Here is a 22,835-nt window from a genome sequence, read left to right as displayed (position 1 = left end):
AATGTATTCTTTCAGTGCTGTCCAGCTTTCCTAGCACTAACATTTCACATGTAGCTACTACACGTGATAGATTAAGTAGGGCCATCCTTGGGTCAGTCAATATGGCTGCTAAAAAAGGGACTCTCTAATGTAAGGAAAAATTTCCTTATACACAAAGCTATAGGGAAGCAGCATGTGAAATTTGAGTGTAGTATTTATGTAAATACACCTAAAATCACCTTCATAGACAAACATACAATATGCATAATAAATATGGAGAAGGCCTTGTACGTATCCACACACACTAACACTAACACCCCATTTGCAAGCTCAGGAGCATTGGGAATGAAAGCCTTCCTGCACCCTTTCTGAGACAGCTACGGCTTTCTGGCCCTCTGGAAACGGGCATGTCCATTACTACCTTCCCTCTGCAGTGGTGGCTCCAACCCTACCCTACCCTACCCTACCCTACCCAGTGATGTCTTTTCAATCTGTCCTTCAGAAGCTGCGCACACAGGAGCTGCGGGTGACTAATAAGCATGCCGCTCCTGCTTGCTTCCTGTGGCCACACAGCCTGCTTGACTCTTCAGCAGTCACCACACTCCTGCCAGCTGCCACATGGTGGCCATGGTTGGCTCGCGCAAGCAGCAAGCACAGCTCAGGCGTGGGAGTGTGTTGAAAAGTTTAAGGATTTAGACCCGGCAGTCTTCTGCACCTACACAATCTGCAGGCACGTCTAACCAATGGCCAGTGTTAGAAAACCACGTTTGGGCTGATTTCACACCAGACTTCCCTACACACTACAGCTGCACACACACAGTTGAGGGCATCAGAGTTAGAAGGAATGCAGTGGGGAGAACTACATTGGGGCTGTGTAAGAAACACACAGACAAAAAAAAAAAAAAAAAAAAAAAAAAAAAAAAAAAAAGAAACACACAGACACTATGCCATGGTATACAAGGGGTCTGAACTCCCATGGGTTTTGGTACCTCCCTGGGGTTCCTCCATAGATACCAAGGGATGACTGTAGTAGACACTGAATTTCCTAATGTTAAGGTTTATGATGCCACATTGTATGTTGTTTTATACATTAGAAAGTCAATTAGAATTTTTGTGTAGGCAAAAATAGGTACATATGAAATCTGTTCACATATTTTAAAAACAATTCTTATGCAGTAAAGGTTCCTATCTCATTTTATAACCACTCTGTATGGATATCCACCATAAGTAAAACACTTAAATGTGCAATAAAATTATCTGTAAGGAATTTACAGATATGAAGTACTCCATAAATGATTGAAAATAGTGAAATGTCTTAAAAGCCTCATGGAGCCCACTGTGATTCCATACATGGAGTTGCCTTCTTTCTCTCTCAAACTACATCTGCTAATAAAAATGAAGGAAACCCAGCATCTTAATTATTTATCTTTTAAGCAACTATAAATCTTCTGGAAGTGGCTTCTTCCCTGGATGAGCAGAATGCAGAAGCATTATAGTGTTACCAGCCCCTCCCAGAGCAATGTCCCCGCAGATGCCTGACTATAGATTGCCGGGATAACTGCTCTAACTGGTCTATACACTGCATGCATTTAATCTGAAAAAGCTTACATTAACAGGACAGCCAAACTCTGGGAGTCACAAGGTTCCACTTCTTCCTCACCGGAACACACAGCAGCCCAGGGCAGCTGCCTGACAACCCTGCCACCTTCACTTCTCAGGAGTCTCAGGGGCTGTAGTAAGGGCACTTGGGGACAAGGAACATGTGGTAGAGTCAAGGTCCAGGTTTAGATTTGGAACTTGCAGGCAGAAAGGGCTCCTGGTAACTCTGGACCAATCGCCAGTTGTGATTTGGATGTCTAGCCTGGGTCAACCAAGCAAGTGGGAAGGAGGAAGGGTGTCCCCCAGACGGCTATTTACACCGAAAGTCCCCAAGAACTGAGAGAGGAAAGCACACACTGCCTGCTAGGAGATTTAGCTCACAGCTTCAGCTCTCTGCCTCCCGCAGGCTTTATTTCCCGACGAGAGAATACAGAATACTCACTTGGCTCAAGTTTACTTTGTGTTCCAGACACTGTCAGAATATCTAGTCACCAAGGGACTCAAGTGTGAATATGGCCATATCTTCTTACTAATATGCCATTAGGTCCTTTGGGAATCAGCCAGGATAGAGGAGTCACTGCTCTGTCATGGGTTCCTGAAGAGTGAGTAAGGGATGTTCCATGGGTGTGGAAGAGTCAAAAAGTAGCAGAGGACTCTCAGGACCTGCTAACACGGACAACTTGTGAAAGGTGCTAAGTGAGCTGCAGATTCCCAACAGAAAAACCTTACAGTTTGCCTGACCTTCCCAGTCATGGCTAAGGTGTCATCAACTTTTCACATATGAATACAAACTGACACCCTCTAGGCAAGCTTGTGTAATCTGCTTTTATTGTTCAATATTGCTTTTCAAACTTACCCGTATTGATGAATGTGGCTGTGGCTCATTTATTTCAATTGCTCCAAAGTGTTTAATTGACTGTATATAAGATGGTTTTCTTTGTTGTTGTTACAAATATATAACAAATGCACTTTTGTTTGTGCCTGCATGTAAGTGCACGTGCCCCGAGGAGAAAGCTGGGTGTATTCCCCTACTGCTCTCTGCTTTATTCCTTGGAAAGAACACCTCTCACTGTACTTGAACCTTGCCTCTTTGGTTTTGCTGGCTGGCCAGTGTGTTCTTGGGGCCCATCTGCTTCTTCCCCAGTACTACAACGATAGGAATATGCAACTACACATGCCTTTTATATGGGAGCTGGGGATTTGAACCGGGGCCGTACGCTTACACATTAAGCACTCTTACCCACGGGTCCATCAGCTCTTATAACTTTTTAGCCTTGGCTGTCCTAGAACTTGATTTGTAAACCAGGCTGGCTGTAGACTCAGAGGTCTGTGCCTGCCTCTGCCTCCCCAGTACTGAGACTAAAGACTTCCCCACCATACCTGGTTATAAGAAATATTTTTGGCATATCTTTTTCTACCTGCACACAGTAGGATTTTACTGTTTGCTCATTTCTTGTTGTCTTGAGATATTCTTGAGTATGGCTCAGGCCGAGAAGCAACCCTCCTGCTTCCACCTGGAGGGCTGGGTTTCTAGGTGCTCTTTTCTTTTTGCCTTGCCTTTTGTGAAACCCTGTCTTTATTGTCAATCATAATCCCTTAGGCTTCCGGCATTGAAGACAAGCTCAGGGCCTTGTGCATACTTAGCCAGTGCTCTGCTACTAAGCTATGGCACTGTCCTTTCTGCAGGAACTTCTGGAGTGTATTCTGGATCTCTAAGACAGGATCTGATGTAGATTAGGCTGGCCTTAACCTTATTACACAGCTGAGGCTGGCCTAGAACGTTCCCCAATCCTCTGCTGGGGTTGTAGGTGTGAGCCACCACACCTGGTCTTCCAAGAAGTTTTCAAAGCCTAATACTGGAAGTGGGGTCAAAGGTTATAAAACATCCATGTGAAAGCTGATTTTTTATGTCAACTTGAAACATACTATAGCCATTTAGAAAGCGACAACCTCAGTTGAGAAAATGCTCCTTCCCATTACACTGGCCAGTGGGCAAACCTGTAGTGCATTTTCTTGATTGATGATTGATGTGGGTGAACTCAGCTCAAAGTGGGGGCAGTGCCACTTCTGGGCTGGCGGTCCTGTCCTATAAGAAAGCAGGCTGAGCAAGCCATGGGGAGCAGGTCAGTGAGCAGCACTCCCCTGTGGCCACTGCATCAGCTCCTGCCTCCAGGTTCCTGCTTGAGCTCCTGTCTAATGGACTAGAACCCAGAATGTTTAATCCAAATAAACCCTTTTTTCCTCAAGCTGCTTTTGGTCATGGTGTTTCACCACAGCAGTAGAAACCCACATAAGCCAATCGTGTGAGTAGCTGCTCTCGATCTGTTCTGTAAGGCAGTTTTATGGAGTCCTGTTCCAGCGGCCGGCTGTGGTGCTGACCTCTGCTAGGCTGCTGGGGTTGGGACGCTCCTGTTCTGTTTACGCTTCTGTGACCTCCGCTGCCGTAAGCACTTCCACAGCTCCTCATCGCCTGATGCCCAGGAGCCTCTCTTTATGTCCTTTCTCTCTTTTGACCAGCCTATGTCTTCTTAGTCTGAGAAGTTCTTTTTATATCTTGAACGAAGGTCTTCTGTTATTTCCGCATATTTAAAGTTTAAGATTTATCCAGTCTTTCTCATTGTTTTCCTTCAATGCTTAGGTTTTTTGGGATGGTGTTGGTGGTGCTGGAACTGACCCCATACACACTGGGCAATCCCTGCACCACTAAACTACCTTCCCTGCTTCTCATGATTCTCAACCACCTTCTGCTGTTTGAAATAACAATTATTTTCTTAGTGGGTTTTTGCTATTCTCAGCATTTTCTACCTTCTTGTTTCCCTTCTGTTTTCAATGTTAGATACTGGAAATGTCTGGTAAAAAATATTTTTTAAAATTAGAATTTGAAGCATGCCACATAATACATTAGGATCTAAGAAATCTTAGAGAAAATCTATCTCTACGGGATAGCCATGCAGCACTCTGATGATGACCTTAGTTTGGAAGGAGAAAAATTTCTTTTTTTAAAAAAATATTTATTTATTATATGTAAGTACACTGTAGCTGTCTTCAGACACTCCAGAAGAGGAGGTCAGATCTTGTTACAGATGGTTGTGAGCCACCATGTGGTTGCTGGGATTTGAACTCAGGACCTTTGGAAAAATAGTCGGTGCTCTTAACCTCTGAGCCATGCAGTTTAAATAAATATTACTTTTTTAAAAGTAGGAAATAAGACAAGACTCCGAAGACTGAGCACAGGCACGCCCTGACTTCCAGTGTTAGGACAAATGGCCCAGTGTGAAGTATCTGAGTGGTGAGAGTAAGTGCACAGCTCGCCCACCACACTCAGCCAGCACTCACTCTGCACAGAACACCACGGGAGCGACTACAATGGCCCTCTCTCTAGGCAGTGACATTCGCTTATCTGTAAATTACAGTCTTAGAACATTCTGACCATGTGCATGACTTAGGAAAATAAATTCAGAGGCTCTTTCCTGTCTTTAAAGATGGCAGAAATTACCTAGGACACAAGTAAACACCATGGCCTTTCTATAAACACACCTGTCTTGAAAAGGCTCCCTGGCTGGGTCCCTGCAGTGGGATCCCCAATGGCCTTGGGCATTTTCAGTGTATGGGAAAAATAAAAATGTGCATTAGTATAAAGAATAATTACAGAAGGTAGAAACACACCAGAGAGATAGATTATAATCAATACAGGGCCTGTGTGTACTTTAGAGATGAACTGGGAAATGAAGTCTGCCCCTCATCAAGTCAGGGTGTGCTGATTTGTTATTCTTTTTAAAATCCAAATTGAGGGTAGGGAACGGCCACCCCTTACCACAGAGAGCTCTGCTCCCTTACCAGCTCACACAAGTTACAGAGATGGTCACCTACAATCTCACTAGCAATGACAGAAAAGCAGACACTTAAAAGCAGCTGTCCTTGCTTTTTTTTTTTTTTAAACCAGCATCTTGCTTTTTCTCTCCAACAAAGTCTTATTTTCTTAAAAATCTTGCTATATACCGCAGACTGGTCTCAAACTCATAATCCTCCCACCTCAGTCTCAGATTGCTGGAATTACAGAAACCTGTCGACATGCTGAGTCACATAAAGCTTTTAATCACAGGAAAACTACAGAATCATTTGTCAGGGAACCAATGGGACCTTAGATTGACGGTTACTAAAAATTAAACCCTAATTGTTATGTATATTACACACCACAGCATGTGAGTCACTGACCTTTCTGAGAACACATTGGTAATGTGGTAAAAGACACTGAGAGGAACAGTAATTCTGGGGGCACACCATTGTCTGTAGACCCAGGGTTGGGCTGATAAATGCTTGTCATGGTGACAGCTGCCTGTGTCTGTCATAGGACAAGGTCTCTACTGGGATCCACTGCTCTTTCAGGTTATCAAGTGAAGACCCGTGTGTTTCTGGTGACCACACAATTGTTCTAGAACAACTTAGAGAGGGGAGGCATGGAGGGTTTGGCCTCTCAGACTCTAGAAGGAGCCCTTATTCCCCTCAAGGGGAAAAGCTGGGACTCTAACCTGGGCACAAAAGGCCCAAGGGCTTTCTGGGGCTGACTGGACTCAGGGAACTGCTATTCAGGCACGGAATAAGCAGCTATGTGTGAAGGCATAGTGTGTGTGTGTGTGTGTGTGTGTGTGTGTGTGAGAGAGAGAGAGAGAGAGAAAGAGAGACAGCGAGCAGAAACAAGCCAACATTCACTACCAGGGTCAGGAAAGCTGGGTTGTCTGTCAGGGCTAAAGCTGTGAATGAAGAGCTCCCTTAGGCCAGTGAGTCTTGGGTGTGAAGTTTCCTTTTCCTTTTCCTTTTTCTTTTCTTTCTCTTTTTTTTTTTTGGTTTTTTGAGACAGGGTTTCTCTGTGTAGCCCTGGCTGTCCTGGAACTCACTCTGTAGACCAGGCTGCCCTCGAACTCAGAAATCCACCTGCCTCTGCCTCCCAAGTGCTGGGATTAAAGGAGTGCGCCACCACTGCCCCGCGGGTGTTAAGTTTTAAAAATAGTATCACATCTCTAAATCAGAGTCCACTGTATGAGTGACTGTGAGAGTAGGCCTTCGGAGAGTGAGGGCCAGCCAGAAATGCCTGATAAGTGTTTGCTGAATAAACACACATAAAGTGGAAAACCTAAAACGGAATTTGTTTCAAGTCCAGCAGACACAGACACACAGATACACATGTAGAGATACACAGATACATACACAGACACACAGGCAGATACATATACAGACACACTGATATGTACATAGACACACAGAAAGACAGACACACATCCCACTTCTGGACATAGCCCAGTTCTAGTTACTACTCTACTGCACATAGTCAGTGGTTCAGAAATACTATGTCCTGCAGCAGGAAATGACATAAGGCCATCAGAAAGCTTGGTCTTCAGGGGCTGTGTAGCACCTGGGCACCACTGGGACACATAGGACATTGCCTTAGGTTCTTGTTTTCTAATCTGCAAAGTGTGGACTTGTGGGTGGGAATAGTTCCCCCAAACACGGCCCTCCCGCTTTTGGGAAAAGGTTTATTTAGTGTCATGGTTTCAAATTACAGGCCATTACCATGAAAAGGGCAAGTAGGGTGACTTTGTCCTTTTGTTAGAGGTCTCCCTCCCTTATTTGGCTGATTAGGAAGCATTCAGTTTTGTCTTTTGTTTTTGTTTTTGTCTTCCCAAGACAGAGTTTCTCTGTGTAGCCCTGGCTGTCCTGAAACTCTCTCTGTAGGCCAGGCTGGCCTTGAACTCAGAAATCTGCCTGCCTCTGTCTCCCAAGTTCTGGGATTAAAGGCATGCGCTACCACTGCCTGGCAACATTCGGTTTTTAAAAACAAAAATAACCCTCTCGAATCCTAAAACAGCTTTTGAGACAGGGTCTCCAGTTGGTAGCCTAGTCTCGCCTTGAACTCACTGTGTAGCTCAGGATGACCTTGAACTCTGATCTTCTGGCCTCCACCTCTTCGGCATTGTGTATGTGCACCACAACATCTGCCTCAGTTTTCGTTTTTTTTTTTTTTTTTTAAATGAAAAGCTCATACACTTCCCCTCTTTTTGTTCCCACAAAAGATACAAAAGTGAGACTTCCACACAAACAATGGTCATAGAGGAAGTGCTCTGCCCTAGGCTGGCCTGCAGCCTTTCATGTCCATATCCTCTTGAAGCCTCTCTGGTGATGCTCAGGGTCCTGGATGCAGCGTCTGTCCTACATGACTGCGGTGGTCTGGGTGAGAATAGGCCCACAGGCTCATACATTCAAATGTGTGGTTCTCTGTTGGTGGGACTGTTTGGGAAGGATTAGGAGGTGTGGCCTTCTTTAAACAGGAGTGTCACTGGGGCAGGGCTTTGATGTTTCTGACACCCATGGCATTCTCAGTGTGCTCTGCTTCCTTCTTGTAGTTCTTGCTCCTGCTGTCTGCCACCTACTACCCCATTCTACCACCATCAAGTCTTACCCCTCTTGATCAGCAAGCTCCTCACAAAGCCTCCTTCTACAAAGGAGTTCTATCACAGCAATAGAGTAACTCAAGTCTCTCTCTCTCTCTCTCTCTCTCTCTCTCTCTCTCTCTCTCTCTCTCTCCCTCTCCCTCTCCCCCTCCCCCTCCCTCCCTCTGTGTCTGCTACATAGGCCAACCTCATCTCAAACTAGTGACTGGAGGGATGGACTACTCTGCCTGGTTTATTTTCCATTCCTCTTTTCAAATCACACTTTTTATTGATTTATTATGCATGTATGTATGTGAGTGGGTGTGGATGTCATGAGTATCTGGATATAGGAGCCAACATAAAGAAATTGGTTCTCTTCTTCCACCATATGGGGATCAAACTCACGTTATCAAGCGTGGCAGTGAGTGCTCGGGGACATCTGTGTGCAGATTCTCTCAATGAAATAGCTGTTTCCCTACTGTCAGGATGCTTATTGATTTATTATGCATGTATGTATGTGAGTGGGTGTGGATGTCATGAGTATCTGGATATAGGAGCCAACATAAAGAAATTGGTTCTCTTCTTCCAGACAGAGGGCTTCCAGACTTATTATAGGGCTAAGTTTTCATGATATGGTTTTGTTGCACCTGAAGTGATAGATAAACTTGCCCACTGAGACAGGGTCTCCAGTTGGACTCCAGAATAGGCCCACAGGCTCATACATTCAAATGTGTGGTTCTCTGTTGGTGGGACTGTTTGGGTCAGAGTGCTCGGAAAGGCTCAGTGTATTACCAGAAAACTGGCTTTTTTGGGTGTGCACGTAAGATCAAAAAGGTTTTCTGGGCAAAAGACCATAGATAAAAGGAAGATAAAAACAGATACTGAAGACTAAGAAGCAAACCTTTGGGTGGCAGGAACAAATTTGTTATTTTTCCTTTGGCACTTGTAGGACCAGGTATCATATGTGCAGCTAAGAAGACATGGGAACAAAAACTGCTGCAGGAGGCAGTGGGATGGGAAGCAAGCACCAAGGGTGGAAGTCCTGGCTGATGCCACCACGGAGGATGTCTTGGCACAGCTTCCTGAAAGGCCTGCATGTCTATGTTCTGTAGTTGTGGCTCAGTTATGGAGGCAGCCTGACTCCTTCTAAACCATGGAAGACAGATGTCAAAATTATATGGAGAGATGATTCAGAAGTTAAGAGCAATGGCTGCTCTTCTAGAGCACATGGGTTTGATCCCAGCACTCACATGGTAGCTAACAACCAACTGTAACTCCAGTCCCAGGGTACTGGATGTGGTCTCTACTCTGTAGGAGGACTATGGACACACATGGTACAGACATGCATGCAGGCAAAACACTCATACATACATGCAAACTTAAATTTTATAAATAATACATTTTTTTATTTAAAAAATTCTTCATGTGGCTTGGCATCTAAATTCAAGGCAACCCGTCAATGAAGGAGAAATCCACACTGCTCTGTTAAGATTAGACATCACTATCCCTGAGCTGCACTCAGGGCACCTCTCCAACTTCTGTAACCTCTGCCTGGTAAGGACATGTGAGGTTTACTTGCCTTTCACATCTGCGTTGACCGTGGAACTGATGTCAGTGTGAGGCTGGGCTTATCTTACTCTGCACTGTACCATACACTGTTTATGCAGCTAAGGCCTTTACTGGATGTGGAAGGTGTAACCCTAGCCTGCTGGGCTGACACTCCACAGTGGGTGTCTCCAACATCAACTCAGAAAGCTTTTTTGTTTTTAGTTTATATGCTAACCTTCACCTGACATAAAAACATTTTTATTTCATTTTCTTTATATATTTTTTTTGTGTGTGTGCGCACACACGCAGATGCAACCACAACAAGCATGTGGAAGTCAGAGGACAATTTTAGGAGACAGTTCTCTCCTTCCTCTTTGTCAGACTTGGGGATTAAACTCAGGTCTCTGGTCTTTACCCTCTGAGTCTTCTCACTTGTTTCCTTTACCTTATTTAGATGATCTGCAGTTAATCCTTAATAAAAGTATAAGCCTCAAATAGTATATCTTTAGGTCCTACTCAAATATTATACCTTTAGGTCCTAAAACTTGCTTGAAACAAAAAAACTAGTTATGACAGGGAAAAAAAAAACAAAAACAAGCAAAATAAACCCAAATCCAAGATACAACTCCTGAAAAAATGAGTGGTGTAAGGCAGAAAACCCAGTGAATCCCTTGGTCTGTTAATCACAGTCAGGAGAGTGACTGGGCGGTCAGGGCACGGGCTGGCCCTCCCATTGCTTTAGTCCAACATGGCTTCCCAGATCCCTTATACAAGGCAAGCCCACTGACCGTGCTCAGACATGGACACTTCGGAAGGGGAAAGGGGAGGGGAATGGGGAGGGGAAGGGGAGCGGGGACAGGGGCAACATCAGAGTTCATGAAGTGAGGCGGGGGAAGGAGGTGCAGTCTGAACCTGACATGAGGCTACCATTTCAGAGCATTTCTTCATCAGAAGGCTGCCTGAGGAGTCTTACAGGAGACACATACGCTCAACTTCTAGGACTTTCCCCTAATAATCCAGAGGAAGTTGGTTACACTGCTGAAGCTCTCCCACAATCCAGAATTCACTGGAAAGAAGTCAGCTAGTGTAGTGCTGATGGTGCAGAACTAGCATATTAGAGAGATCTGTTCATAGAACAGAGTGAAATGTGAAAGTGTTCAGGAATTCACCAGTTAAACAGTGAGCCTAGACTAAACGGAGTACATTTGAAATGACCATCAAGGCCAGAAGAGGGTGAGGAGGGTCCCTCAAGCCTGTGAAAATGAGGCCAGTCTAGGTGACATAGTGAGACTCTATCTAAAAAAAAAATACAAATGAACAAACAAACCAAACAAACAATCTGTATTTGTTCTAACAAGCAGGAGTCTCTGCTACCTGGTCGCCTGCAGCCCTTTGATTGTTCAAAGTAAGCAAATGGACGTCAGATGATCAGCAGCTATGCACTGCTCTTTGCTTCCCAGGACTGACATCAAACACAACAGTGCTTTTTCTGCAGCAGCTTCTTGCGCTGTATTCAGAGCAATTAACTTCCAGGGAAGGACAGAGAAGGAAGGCAGGCTTATCAAAGACAAGTTGAAATCAGTGTGTGGTTACTTACAATGAGCTGCTTCAGCCCCACAAAGGACTGTTCCACCGAGCTGGCATTGAAGACCTGTCTCTTCGCTGCAGCCGTCTCACCCAGGAAGCGAAGCATCAAGTCTTTAACTGCATCTCCCTGGAAAGAATGTGGGAGAGAGGCAGAGATAATGAAATGTTTACGGCTTTGCACAAGAAAAATGCCACCAGCCAGAAGCTAAGCCATAACTTGTAGAAGATTCCTAGTTTTACGACTCTTCTTTATTTTGAGAAGAAAGTAGTATATCACCACTGTATCAGGCTTTCAGTAGAAACTATGTCCTGTCAATGGCAGAGATCTCCAGCACAGGACAGAACCCCCATGAGGTGACACACTCACAGAAGCACAATGTGGGAGATCAAACACGCTCTGTGCACCAGCTCCTCAAGCTTACTGGGATGCCTTGTGTGTGAGTGAGAGACAGTACCTCCACCAGAATGCTGGTGGCCTCTTAAGGATAAGTCCACTAGCCAAGCCCATTTGAACCCACTTTGAACCCTCTTGTACCCACGGCTCTGGGCTTGCTGGAGTTGTCTCTGCTCTGGGCCATTTTTGCCTCCTAACTTTATTCTTTTTGCTATGCCCATCTGGAAGCAAGATGGAAGTTATTAAGTGTTACTTCAAGCATTTTGCTTCTTTTCAAAGGGAAGTCACAGGCCAGCAGGGGAGGAGGAAGCTCCTGGGAACCACCGGGAGAAATGTCCTAGGGGCCCGGAACGACAGGAACAGTCTAACTGACATGGAGCATGGGGCATGCCAAACGATGAGCTCATAAACTCTTGATTGTCTAAGTCCATGACAAATGGGGACAAGTATTCACTATGCTCACACACAAGTGCAGAGCACTGTGCTGCACAGGCTGCAGGAGAAGCCAAACCTGCTTGCTGGAGATGGCGCCTCCAGTCCCGCAGATGCTGTCTGTTCTTTAGACACCTGGAGAGGTGGGCTGCCTACCTCAGCAGGAGGCCATTTGGGCTCTGTGCTGTTTCTGGCTGTGTGGTGGTTGAGCCTGGTGCTTAAAGAGGCCAGGCCAAGTATCCTACTACACTGGGGGAAATATTTAGTAGCAGCAATTTTGTAATTTCTGCTTTTGGAGAATAAGGTTAAAATACTCCAATTATCACAGCCATGAGAGTAGCAGAATTATCTAGAAGCAATCTTTAAAGAGCAAATAAAAAAAGGGCTAAACTGAGTGATTCTATGAACTACAAAAATCCTACCTGTGCCAAATGCAGAGAATTTCTGGAGCTGTGGAGGGAGAGAGCTGGGCAAAAAGCAAACTCAAATTTGAATCTCCTGCATCCCAGTGACGTTCTCCACTAATGAGATCACATTGTAAGTTCTTTTCCTTAAAGTTTAGTTTCTGGAAAGATGGCTCAGCAGGTGACAGTGCTTCCTTCACATCACACAAGACTGGCAACCCAAACTCAGTCCTGGGAATCTAGGCAAAGTCGGAGGGGTGAACCAACTCTATCAAGCTGTCTCTGAACTCCACATACTCTGCAGAACATGTACACACACACACACAGACACACAGACACACAGACACACACACACACACACACACGCACACAGACACACTGCCCAAACTAATAAATAATGTAAAAATCATAAGAGGATTAGTTATAACAGCAGACTCTTTGGGTAGAAAGGTATGGTTGACTAATCAGTGTCTCATTTAAGACAGCCCAACACAATCCCCACACATCTTATGACACATCCTGTGTCTTCTGTGTTCCTTAACTGAAGGCGAAGATAGCAGGAAAGATGATGAAGTTGCCTACTTTACATTCGTCATGGCCACTAGAACGAGAGGAAGCTGTGCTGCAGCAATGGGCTGGGATGAGACTGCAACCTCAGGTCTGCTCTAACCCAGGAAAGGATGGGGGTCATGGAGGGAAGGCCGTGAGTACACCACATCCTTCTCCTGAAGGCCATGAGTAATTCTTGAAGGTCAGAGTGCTGGGATCTGAACTCAGGTCCTCTGAAAAAGCAGCAGGTGATCTTGATTGCTCAAGCATCTCCAGCACAGCCCCAAGACTGATTAAATCTGTAAATTTTCTCCTTTTTAGATGTATTTATTTTATATGCACGAGTGTTTCACCTGCAGGGGTGTATGTGTATGGCTGAAACCTGAAGAGTTCAGAAGGAGGTCAGATCCCTGGGAACTGGGGTTATGGATGGCTGTGAGCTGCTATGCAGGTGCTGGGAACTGAATCAGAGTCCTCAGAATATCAAGTGCTCTAATTAACCACCAAGCCATCTTTTCATCCCAGAGTGGTTAAATCTTTAGAGCATCCTGGGAAGAAGCACACATTAGAGAAGACAAGGTGTCCCTGTGCCTTTAGAAATGAAGATGTGGGGCTGGAGAGACGACTCAGCGGTTAAGAGCACTGACTGCTCTTCCAGAGGTCCTGAGTTCAAATCCCAGCAACCACAGGGTGGCTCACAACCATCTGTAATGGGATCAGATGCCCTCTTCTGGTGTGCCTGAAGATAGTTACAGTGTACTCACCATATATATATGGAATAAATTCTTAAAAAAAGAAAAGAAAATGTAACCTATCAGGTTACATTAAGAAAAAAAAAGGAAATGAAGATGTAATAATTTTTCAAACTAACAACAGCTAGGAGGATATAGATAGACTAATAGGCCTATGATTAAAAAAAATGAGGGTTTTGGCTTCAACAGATACCATAAGACTATATACTAGCAAGGCCCAGAATACGGAAAATGTTTGCTATAGATATTACTCACTTCCGTTAGCATAAAGAGCTTTTTAAAGTCAGGGAGTAACATTAAGATATCCAAAGCTTAAAGACAAAAAAAAAAATTAAATAGACAACTTCACAAATTGTTATCTGAGGGCTGGCAGGATGGCTCAGAGGAGGAAGATGGTGCTAAGCCTGACGACCTGGGTTTGGTCCCCAGGGCCCACATGCTAGAAGCAGAGAACTGCCTTCCGCAAGTTGTCTTGATTTCCATATGTGTCTCCTCCCAGCAAATAAGTAAATAAATATAAGAAAAAAAGATTCTAAAAGTATCATATATAGCAAAAGGTGCTTGATATTGAAAGTGACTAAAGAATGCAGATTCAGTTTCCAAGGAAACAGTGTAGCCACCAGGACTGTAAAGTAAAGCAACAACAGCAACCACAACATGTCCCCAAATTTACTAGAACAACCAACCACACAATGCCGGAGACAATGTAAAGTGGCATGTCCATCTTGGAAGCCTGCTCTGCTACTTATAGCAGAGTTAAGCACACATTCTCCATAGCTGAGCTAAGGAAAACAATGGGTGGAATAATCCACACAGCGGACTCGGCACAAATGTCTGGCCTCGAACTCCCAGTACTCCGCTTCAGCTTCCCTCATGCTAGGTTAGCGGCACTCAACACACCTTGCCTGAAACACTGTTATTTTGCTAAATTGCTAACAGGAATGTGAGTGTGTATGACACACATACACATGGACACACATTGGCTGCAGGATTAGTTTCCTTGGTCTGAACCTTGCTCACAGCTTTTAACACAGGGTAGATCTAGAACCTAATTCGTGCTGTGATGGACACCTGCAGGTACAGCCCCGGAGTACATGTACCTGCATGCTGGACATGGGTGGAATAATCCACACAGCGGACTCTACTACTGATGTGAGAAGCTGAGACTTTTTGTGCCAGGGGAAGTCATGGCAGAAGAGACTTAATTATCTGTAAAACTCTGTTTTCTCTTTCTAGGGATACAAAACCTTACTTTTGCCTAACTAACCCTGATCTTCAGGCTACTGTGGTCAAGTGGAGGGTGCTGCTTACTGGCTTTCTCTCTTTAGCTTGCTCAGCTCAGGATGGTCCCATCAATCACTATTAAGAAATGTTATACAGCAAGATCTCTGAGGCATTTTCTCAGTTGGGGTTCCTTCCTTTCAGATAACTATAGCTCCTGTCAAGGTGACATAAATCAGCATACATAGTTTGATTTTAACCTTGGTACTTGGGTTGACTCTGAACTCCTGATTCTCTTCCTTCCACTTCGCAAATACAGGGTTACAGGTGTGCACTAACTATGCCTGGCTTTATCTGTTCTCAAAAAGATATTTAACTGACATAAAACATTATGGGTATTCAGAGCGTCCAACATGCTGGTTTAATATTTGGATAGGGTGTACTGAACAACACAAATTAATCAAATAACACCACTACCCATAGTTATCGTGTGCATGTGTGTGTATGTGTGTGTGTCTGTGTGTCTGTGTGATATAAACCAGCTCTCATAAATTCTAAGTTAACTACAGAGTACTCTAACTGGATCATCATACTGCATATTAGATCTCACTCATCCAATACACCTCAAATATGGTTCCCACAAATTTCTACTGTACTCTCAGACCATGAGTTCAGTTTTTTTATTTGTTTGTTTGTTTTTTTTTTTGATTCTGTAAGAAAGAATATGTGGTATCTGTGTTTCTTTGCTTGAATTATTTCATTTACTATGACATCCTTCCAAGACAGATAACCACCAGCTGTCATGTATCAAATGTAGCAAAACTGTTTCAAAACCAAACACAACAATCAAAACTACCACATAATCCAGCCATGCCATTCCAACTTTAGCCTCAAAGGGAGTCGAGCTCGTTCTTTTTATCTCTGCGCCCAAAACAGATTCTCAGGCTGCGTGGCTCTGTTATGAAGGCTATTCTGAATTCAGGAGTTCCTCCTTTTTTAAGATACTGACTTGATTTCAGTTGGATCATGTGGTTAATTCAAGTTGTAATATCTTGAAGCACCTCCATGCTGCTTTCCATAATGGCTTACTAATTTACATTCACTGTGATTACTGCTATCACCTGTCTTTTTGTTAACAGCCATCCTAATAGGAATGAGGTGACATTTTCTGTGATTTCCATTTTCCAGATGATTAGAGGCAACTTCTAGTTCTTCAGCTCAGACATAGATCTGAGACATAATTTGTCATCTTTATGGTAGATGCACACAGCACAATGTAAGAAAGAGCACGCGGAACCACAGGGAGAGCCCCGAGAATGTCAGCGGGTACAGACATGATTGGGAATCCTTAAAAGATTCTGTGAAAGAATAACAAGTATGAGGTGGGTGCGGTGGCTCAGGACTGACTGCATACTCAGGAGGCTACGGCAGGAGGATTATAAGTTTGATGTTAGCCTGAGTTACAAAGCAAGTTCAAGGGCTACCTGGGTTATGTAGAAAAACTGTCTCAAAAGCAAACAGAACAAATAAACGAAACTACCACATAACCCAGCTATGCCATTCCAGGTTTACTCTCCAAGCACATGAAGTCAGCACACCTCAGGGGTACCTGATACCCACATGTACTGCAGCCCAGCACAGAGACCCAACACCCACATGTACTGTAGCAGTAGGCCTACGACAGTCAAAATGCAGAACCAGCCTAGATGCCATCAACAGATGAGTGGACAAAGACAAGATGGTCTAGACACATGAAGGAATCTTATGCAGCCATAAAGAAGAACGAAGTCATGGCATTTGCAGGGGAATATATCCCAGTGGAGACTATTTTAAATGAAATAACTTGAATATCACATGGTTCATGTATAATAAGGATTCTATGTTAATAAATACAAGATGTGGAAGTGGAAAGGGGACTCTCTTGGGTGAGGGAAGGACCCAAGGTGGGGAGGAAGAGAGCACAATAAAAGGGGAAAGAGAAAGACAAATATCTTAGGTTCTTTTCCATATGTGGAGGTTATATTAACGTGCATGTGCGCGCACACACACACACACACACACACACACACACACACACACACACACACACGGCAAGCAGAAAGCACTCTGGAGGAAAGAAGCTGGCCAGTGTCAGGGAGGACAAAGGACTGTGATGGAAGGTTAATATGAACAGAGGACATGCTACCTGCGTGTGCAGATGTCACAGTGAGCATCTATGAGACCGTGTGTCTGTTACACAGGATCAAGAGGAATGGATGCCACCTATCTGGGCTAGCTTTATGTGAACTTGACACAGGCTAGTGTCACCAACAGGGAAAGAGCCTAAGATGGAGCTGCAGGAAAACCTAGAGGGCATTTCCTTAGTGATAGACAGTAGAGTGCCCAGACCATTGTGGATGGTGCCATTCCTGGGCTGGTGGTCCTGGGCTTTCTAAGAAAGCAGGCTGAGCAAGTCATGGAGAACAAGCCAGAAAGAAGCACTCCTCCCTGGTCTCTGCATCTGAAAGGATAGAAATACAGCCTAACTCTCTAATGACCCCAAGAAGTCAGAGGTTTAAAATGCTATCTCGCTCCAAAGAAGCTCTAATTCCAGCCTTCTAAGGAGCCCCAAACACTTCATATTCCATAGACCGCTCTTTGTTAGAAACTAGGTAAAAGGTTGCATTCCAGAGCCCACCCTTTGTTAAGAATTAGGCAAAAAGGCCTTGAGTAGGTGATTCTGGCCCCAAAAGGTAACTGGAAATGAGCTAATTATCTCCTTATCTTGCTTCTGTAAACTGCTTATGACATTACCCCCACCCAGGAGTTCATGCAGCTATAGACCTCCAAGAAAATAGGAAACTAATTGGTCCACAGAGTGCGCGGGCTCCGATAATTTAAACTGATTGGTCTAAAAACTATGGAGGGGTACAAATCGATTAGCTCACAATACGTGGGCTTTCGATACTAAGGAATGATTGGTTTGTGATTTGCAGGCTTTGCTGTAAACTTATAAAAGATGTCCCAATTCTGCACTCGGGGTCCCACAGCCCTCTACCCCTGTGTGGTGTACGACTATGGACCCCAGAGCCTCTGGAATAAAAATCCTCTTGTTATTGCATCAAGACCGTTTCTCCAGCATGATATGGGCGTCGCCTTCCGAGGCGTGGAGTGCTGGGCTGTCCTCGTTTTTTGGGTCTTACACATCAGCTTCTGCCTCCAGGTTCCTGGCTTGCTTGAGTACCCGCCCTCGCTGCTTTGGATGATGAATGTTATAAGGAACAGTGACTGAAATAAACCTTTCTCTCCCCATATTGGTTTTGGTCATCTTTTTTTTTTTTCTGTCACAGCAATAGTACTCCTAAGACAACATCTAGCACACTTGAAGGAAAATGTGCATGTCCTTGCGGGATGCTACTAGAGCTGAATACAGCTTTCCAAACATAACTCTAAGGCTTCTCTAACTTAATCTGATTGCCACCAGAGTTGCTGAATAAATAAGTAAAAGAAAAAACAACCCATAAAAATGAGACCTTTAATTAGGTAAGCCTCTTGGAAAATAAACCTCAATGTAAGTAATTATGTAGCTGATTTAAAACAAAAGACACTCTACCCACAGCAGTGTCAGAGGAAGAACATCTGATTGGCATCTTGTACACAGAACTTCACTGAAGAAAGCCACACCTACACTGAAGGCTCTGCAAGACTGACACTAATTAGAACTTCCTGGCTGCAGAAGCCTGGAGGTTATAGACCCACATCTAGACTCTTCAGGCTATTCAGTCATCCATTATCCTGCTCTGGGTTTGACCTAATCTACTACTAACACTACTCAGCTAACACTACTGAAACGTACTCTTAAGACTTATTTTTAAGCCGAGCGGTGGTGGCGCTGTGTGTGTGTGTGTGTGTGTGTGTGTGTGTGTGTGTGTTTGTCTATCTGGGGCTATGTACACCTGAGTAAAATGCCTTCAGAAGCTGCAAGAGTGTATTGGTTCCTTTGGAGCTGGAGTTATAGGGGCTGTGAGCTGCCGGATGTTGGTGCTGGAAACCAAACTTAGTGCTCTGGAAGAGCAGCAAGCACTGAGCCTTCTCTCCAGCCCTAAAATAAATACATCCTTTAATTTTTTTAATTTTTTCAAAATATTATTTTCTTTTATGTCTATGAGTGTTTTGCCTGCACGTATGTCTGTGTACCACATGTGTGCCTGAGGAGGTCAGAAAAGGTTGTCAAATCCCCTGGAACTGGAGTTAGAGAGAGATGTAAACCACCATGTGGATTCTGGGAATTGAACCCAGGTCCTCTTGAAGAGTAGCCAGTGCTCTTAACCACTGAATTATCTTTCCAGCTCTAGAATATATTTGGGTGGGACATACAATGGGGTGTGCCATGGCTATACTGGAACCAATTTTGTAGACCAGGCTGGCCTTGAATTCAGAAGTCTACCTGCCTCTGCTTCCCAAGTGCTGGGATTAAAGGCATACACAGCCCTGTCTTAGAATGCATTCTCTCTTTTTTTTCTCATTATTATCCTGATTGCAGCCTCTCCTCCTCCTCTCAGGACCCCCTCACATGGCCCCTTCTCCTAACCCCTCTCCCCTTCACCTCTGAGAGGGGGGTCCTCTCTGGGTACCAACCCACCCTGGCACCTCAAGCCACTGCAGAACTAGGTACATCCTCTTTCACTGAGGCCAGACAGGGGAACAGGATTCACATGCAGGCAACAGAATCGGGGAAAGTCCCCACTCCAGTTTTTGGGGGACCTAACAGACCACAAGGCTCTAGGCACACAAAAGCTAAGCATACCATCAGACAGCACCGAGACCCATGGCAAGATGCTCCCTCCTTCCGACTTCGCTGCAGCAGCCTACCTGATGTCCCCAAACATGTATCCGGTAAGTGACCTGATTCATGACTTTCTTTTGTTCTATGACTATAAAGGTACATACATAAATGTTTCCATGTTGGAACAAGTTATTTAAGGCAACTTCAATCTACATTCCCAGACCATGGTCACTTACATTTGGCTCAGAATAAATTATTTTTTATTTTATTCCTTTTGAAGTAGGAGCTGCAGTTTGCACTGATGAACGTTAAAATCTTGTTTGCATGGAAAGCCAACAGAAAGAATTCGTTGTCAAAGCAGTCTCAAGCCTTCCTCGAAAATACTCTATAGCACTTCTCTTCAAAGTGAAGTGCAGTGGTTTTTTTCTTTTCTAAACCCAGGAACACAACCGTTGTCCAGCATAATGTAGAACTGATGAAAAGCCGAGCAGGGGAACACACACACACACACACACACACACACACACACACACACACACGCACGCACGCGCACCACTCCGAGGCAGTGTTAGTTCAAACTCCATTTCCATAAGGTAGAGAGGTCAGGGAGACAGGGAAACTTAGAGGAGGCAGAGAGAAAACAGCAGCATCACAGCTGACTCTGGGAGACGTGACTCTGGCTCTACACGTGGTGGGTGCTCCCGGACCCAGCTGGCCAGTGAATGCCCTGCTATTTCATGGTGGCTTCAGGAAAGGGCCTGAGAAACTGAAGCCAGGATGAGGGGGACCAATCACAGAGCCTCCGGGTTTGACCTCCCTGGAGGTAACCCTGCTCAGTCATGTTTCCAGACAGGGTTTCTCTGTGTAGCCCTAGCTGTCCTGGAGCTCCCTCTGTAGACCAGGCTAACACACAGAGATCTTCCTGCCTCTGCCTCCCGAGTGCTGGGATTAAAGGTATGCACCAGCAGGCCTGGCCTCACCTCGGTCGGGTTTCTTAAGCATGGCCTACATCTGGAGAAGATGCTCTTTCGTTGTGTAACACACCCCAGCCCCTGCAGACACTTAGCATTTTGCTAAACCTCCCAATGCTTTTGACAACTAGAGTAAACTGTTTCCTCAAGTTACTAAAGGCACCCTCTGGAACCTATTAGGTTAAGGCCTCCGACCCTGCCCTCCCCTGCATTCTATGGGTTAGAGGAAGGGAGCAGGGCAAACAATAGACACGGGAAGGCACTGAAGGCCACCTTGCTGCTACAGAAAGAAGCAGGTAGGACCCACATGCCTAATAAGCACACTCAGTACGTTCTGCTTAGGAGGCTGCAGTTACAGCTGCTGTCAAGCCTAGTAACTTGGAAAGTCAGTTAATACAAGTCTCTCTATTGTACACATTTCTAAAGAGATTCCATGGCATGAGAGATGGGCACGGAAACACTGCTTGTCCTACCTGAATGTTGTCAAACTTGAGGCCGGGCATAGTGAGGTTTTCCTTGTCTATGAACACAGTGCCATACTGCTGGGTTGCTACTGACATCAGGACTTCTCTGGTCGCCTGACTGGGAAGCCATGCGTCGTTCCTCCGGTCCATCTCACTCATGCTCAGGGCTGTGGCGAAGGGGTCATCACTTCCAGCAAACACAGCCTGGATCTGTGAAAATGGCTTTGGAGATTCGGGGACATCCAGAGGGGCCCGAGAAACACCTGAGTCCGATCTATCCATCCTTGTAGAGTAAGACGGGCTGGAGGAATCTGGTGACTTTTCTCCTACGGGGGCAGCGAGTGAAGACAGCTTTTCTGGAACAGGGGAACCTGCATTGGGATTACTGACCGAAATGAAAGTAGAAGTTGTGAAGGAATCAAAGAAGTCAGAGGCCAAGGAATTAGAGCTCACTGTATCTCCAAAAAAAGTACTCAGGCTGGGACTGGGCTGGACCATCGGAGGAGGGGTCTTGGCTGAAGTCTCACTGGTGCTACTGAAACTGGGCGATTTCACCATTTGGGACTCAAAGCCATCCTGTAGAAACAGGTGTGGCTGGGAGGGACTGGGGGTAGCCTGGCTGAAGATGGTGCAGACCGGCAAAGGCTCGTCTTTGGAGGAGGACTGACTGGAGGACACTTCTGAGGTCTGCTCTTCTGGGGGCGAGAGGCTGTCCTTAGGCCCCACTTCCTCCGGGCCAGCATTCTCCAGTGCAGGCATGCCCGTCACATCCTCCTGTGGTGAGTCTTCTTTCAGAGAGGCTCTGCTATCAGGCGTCATGTCTGAGATGTCTCTGGGGGTATCGTCTCCATCGGTTTCACTGCCATTACTCAGAGTGTCCACCACTTCTTTGTCTGTGCTACCGGGCAGTCTGTGATCGGTGGCACCTCTGGGGGGCTCTCCAACATCCTGCAGACAGCCGAGGTCGCCTACGTCACCCTCGCTGTTGTTAGGAGAGTCGGAGATGAGCACGCTCTCCATCATGTGCTCAGTAAGCTTATCTCCAAAGCTGTGAGAACCTTCGGACGTGGGCTCGTTCTCTTCAGATGCAAACTCATCTCCACCAAGGTCAATGGTCTCCTCATGGTACAATGGCTGGCCCTCCTCTTGCTGAGACGCGGGCTCTGGGATGTTTTCAGGACCCGCCTGGGCTGGAGGAGATGCCTCACTCCGGCTCTGCTCACTATCTTTAGCAGTTTCCATGTTGTCTAAAAATAGAGACCGTCGTGAATCACACCACTGCTTTATTTCAAGTATTGGTAAATGAACTTGCTTTTCTGAGGGAGGATCTCACATAACCTGTGTGGCCTTGAAGCACAACCCCTGCAGTTCTGAGACATGGGCTGCACTGCTTTTATCTTGTTGCTCACCCGAACACATGTGTAATAGTTCCACATCCAAATGGCACAAAACTAGAAGTTTCTCCTTGTCTAGTTTACTTATTTTTAATTAGGATAAAATACCCATAAAATTTGCTAGCCATCATTTTTAAGTGTACAGTTCAGTAATGTTTAGTACGTTCTTATTATTGTCCAATTGACTTCCAGAATATTAGTCATCTTGCAAAACAAGAGTTCTATACCAATTTAATAACACCCCCACCCCCTACTCACACACAGATGACCACCATCCTATTTCCCATCTTTTATATTTCCTAGGGACCTCAAGTAAGTAGAATCTTAAAGCATTCATCATGACTTCCTTGG

General features: G+C 45.1%; 1 protein-coding gene across 2 annotated transcripts in view; it reads right to left on the bottom strand.

Moving 5' to 3' along the window:
• The window catches only part of Trappc12 (trafficking protein particle complex subunit 12), a 63,669-nt gene that overhangs the window by 38,794 nt on the left and 2,040 nt on the right, over nucleotides 1-22,835 (bottom strand). For both annotated transcript variants that reach the window (XM_052186014.1, XM_052186015.1), the window contains exons 2-3: nucleotides 21,100-22,337; nucleotides 11,149-11,265 (exon numbers count right to left, since the gene is read on the bottom strand). In XM_052186014.1, coding sequence (XP_052041974.1) covers nucleotides 11,149-11,265; nucleotides 21,100-22,332 — 1,350 coding nt within the window. In that variant the 5' untranslated portion in view covers nucleotides 22,333-22,337. The remainder of the gene's footprint in view (nucleotides 1-11,148; nucleotides 11,266-21,099; nucleotides 22,338-22,835) is intronic.

Source organism: Apodemus sylvaticus, chromosome 6 (assembly GCF_947179515.1).
Source record: "Apodemus sylvaticus chromosome 6, mApoSyl1.1, whole genome shotgun sequence".
Taxonomy (NCBI): domain Eukaryota; kingdom Metazoa; phylum Chordata; class Mammalia; order Rodentia; family Muridae; genus Apodemus; species Apodemus sylvaticus.
This window is presented reverse-complemented; position numbering and strand designations above follow the sequence as displayed.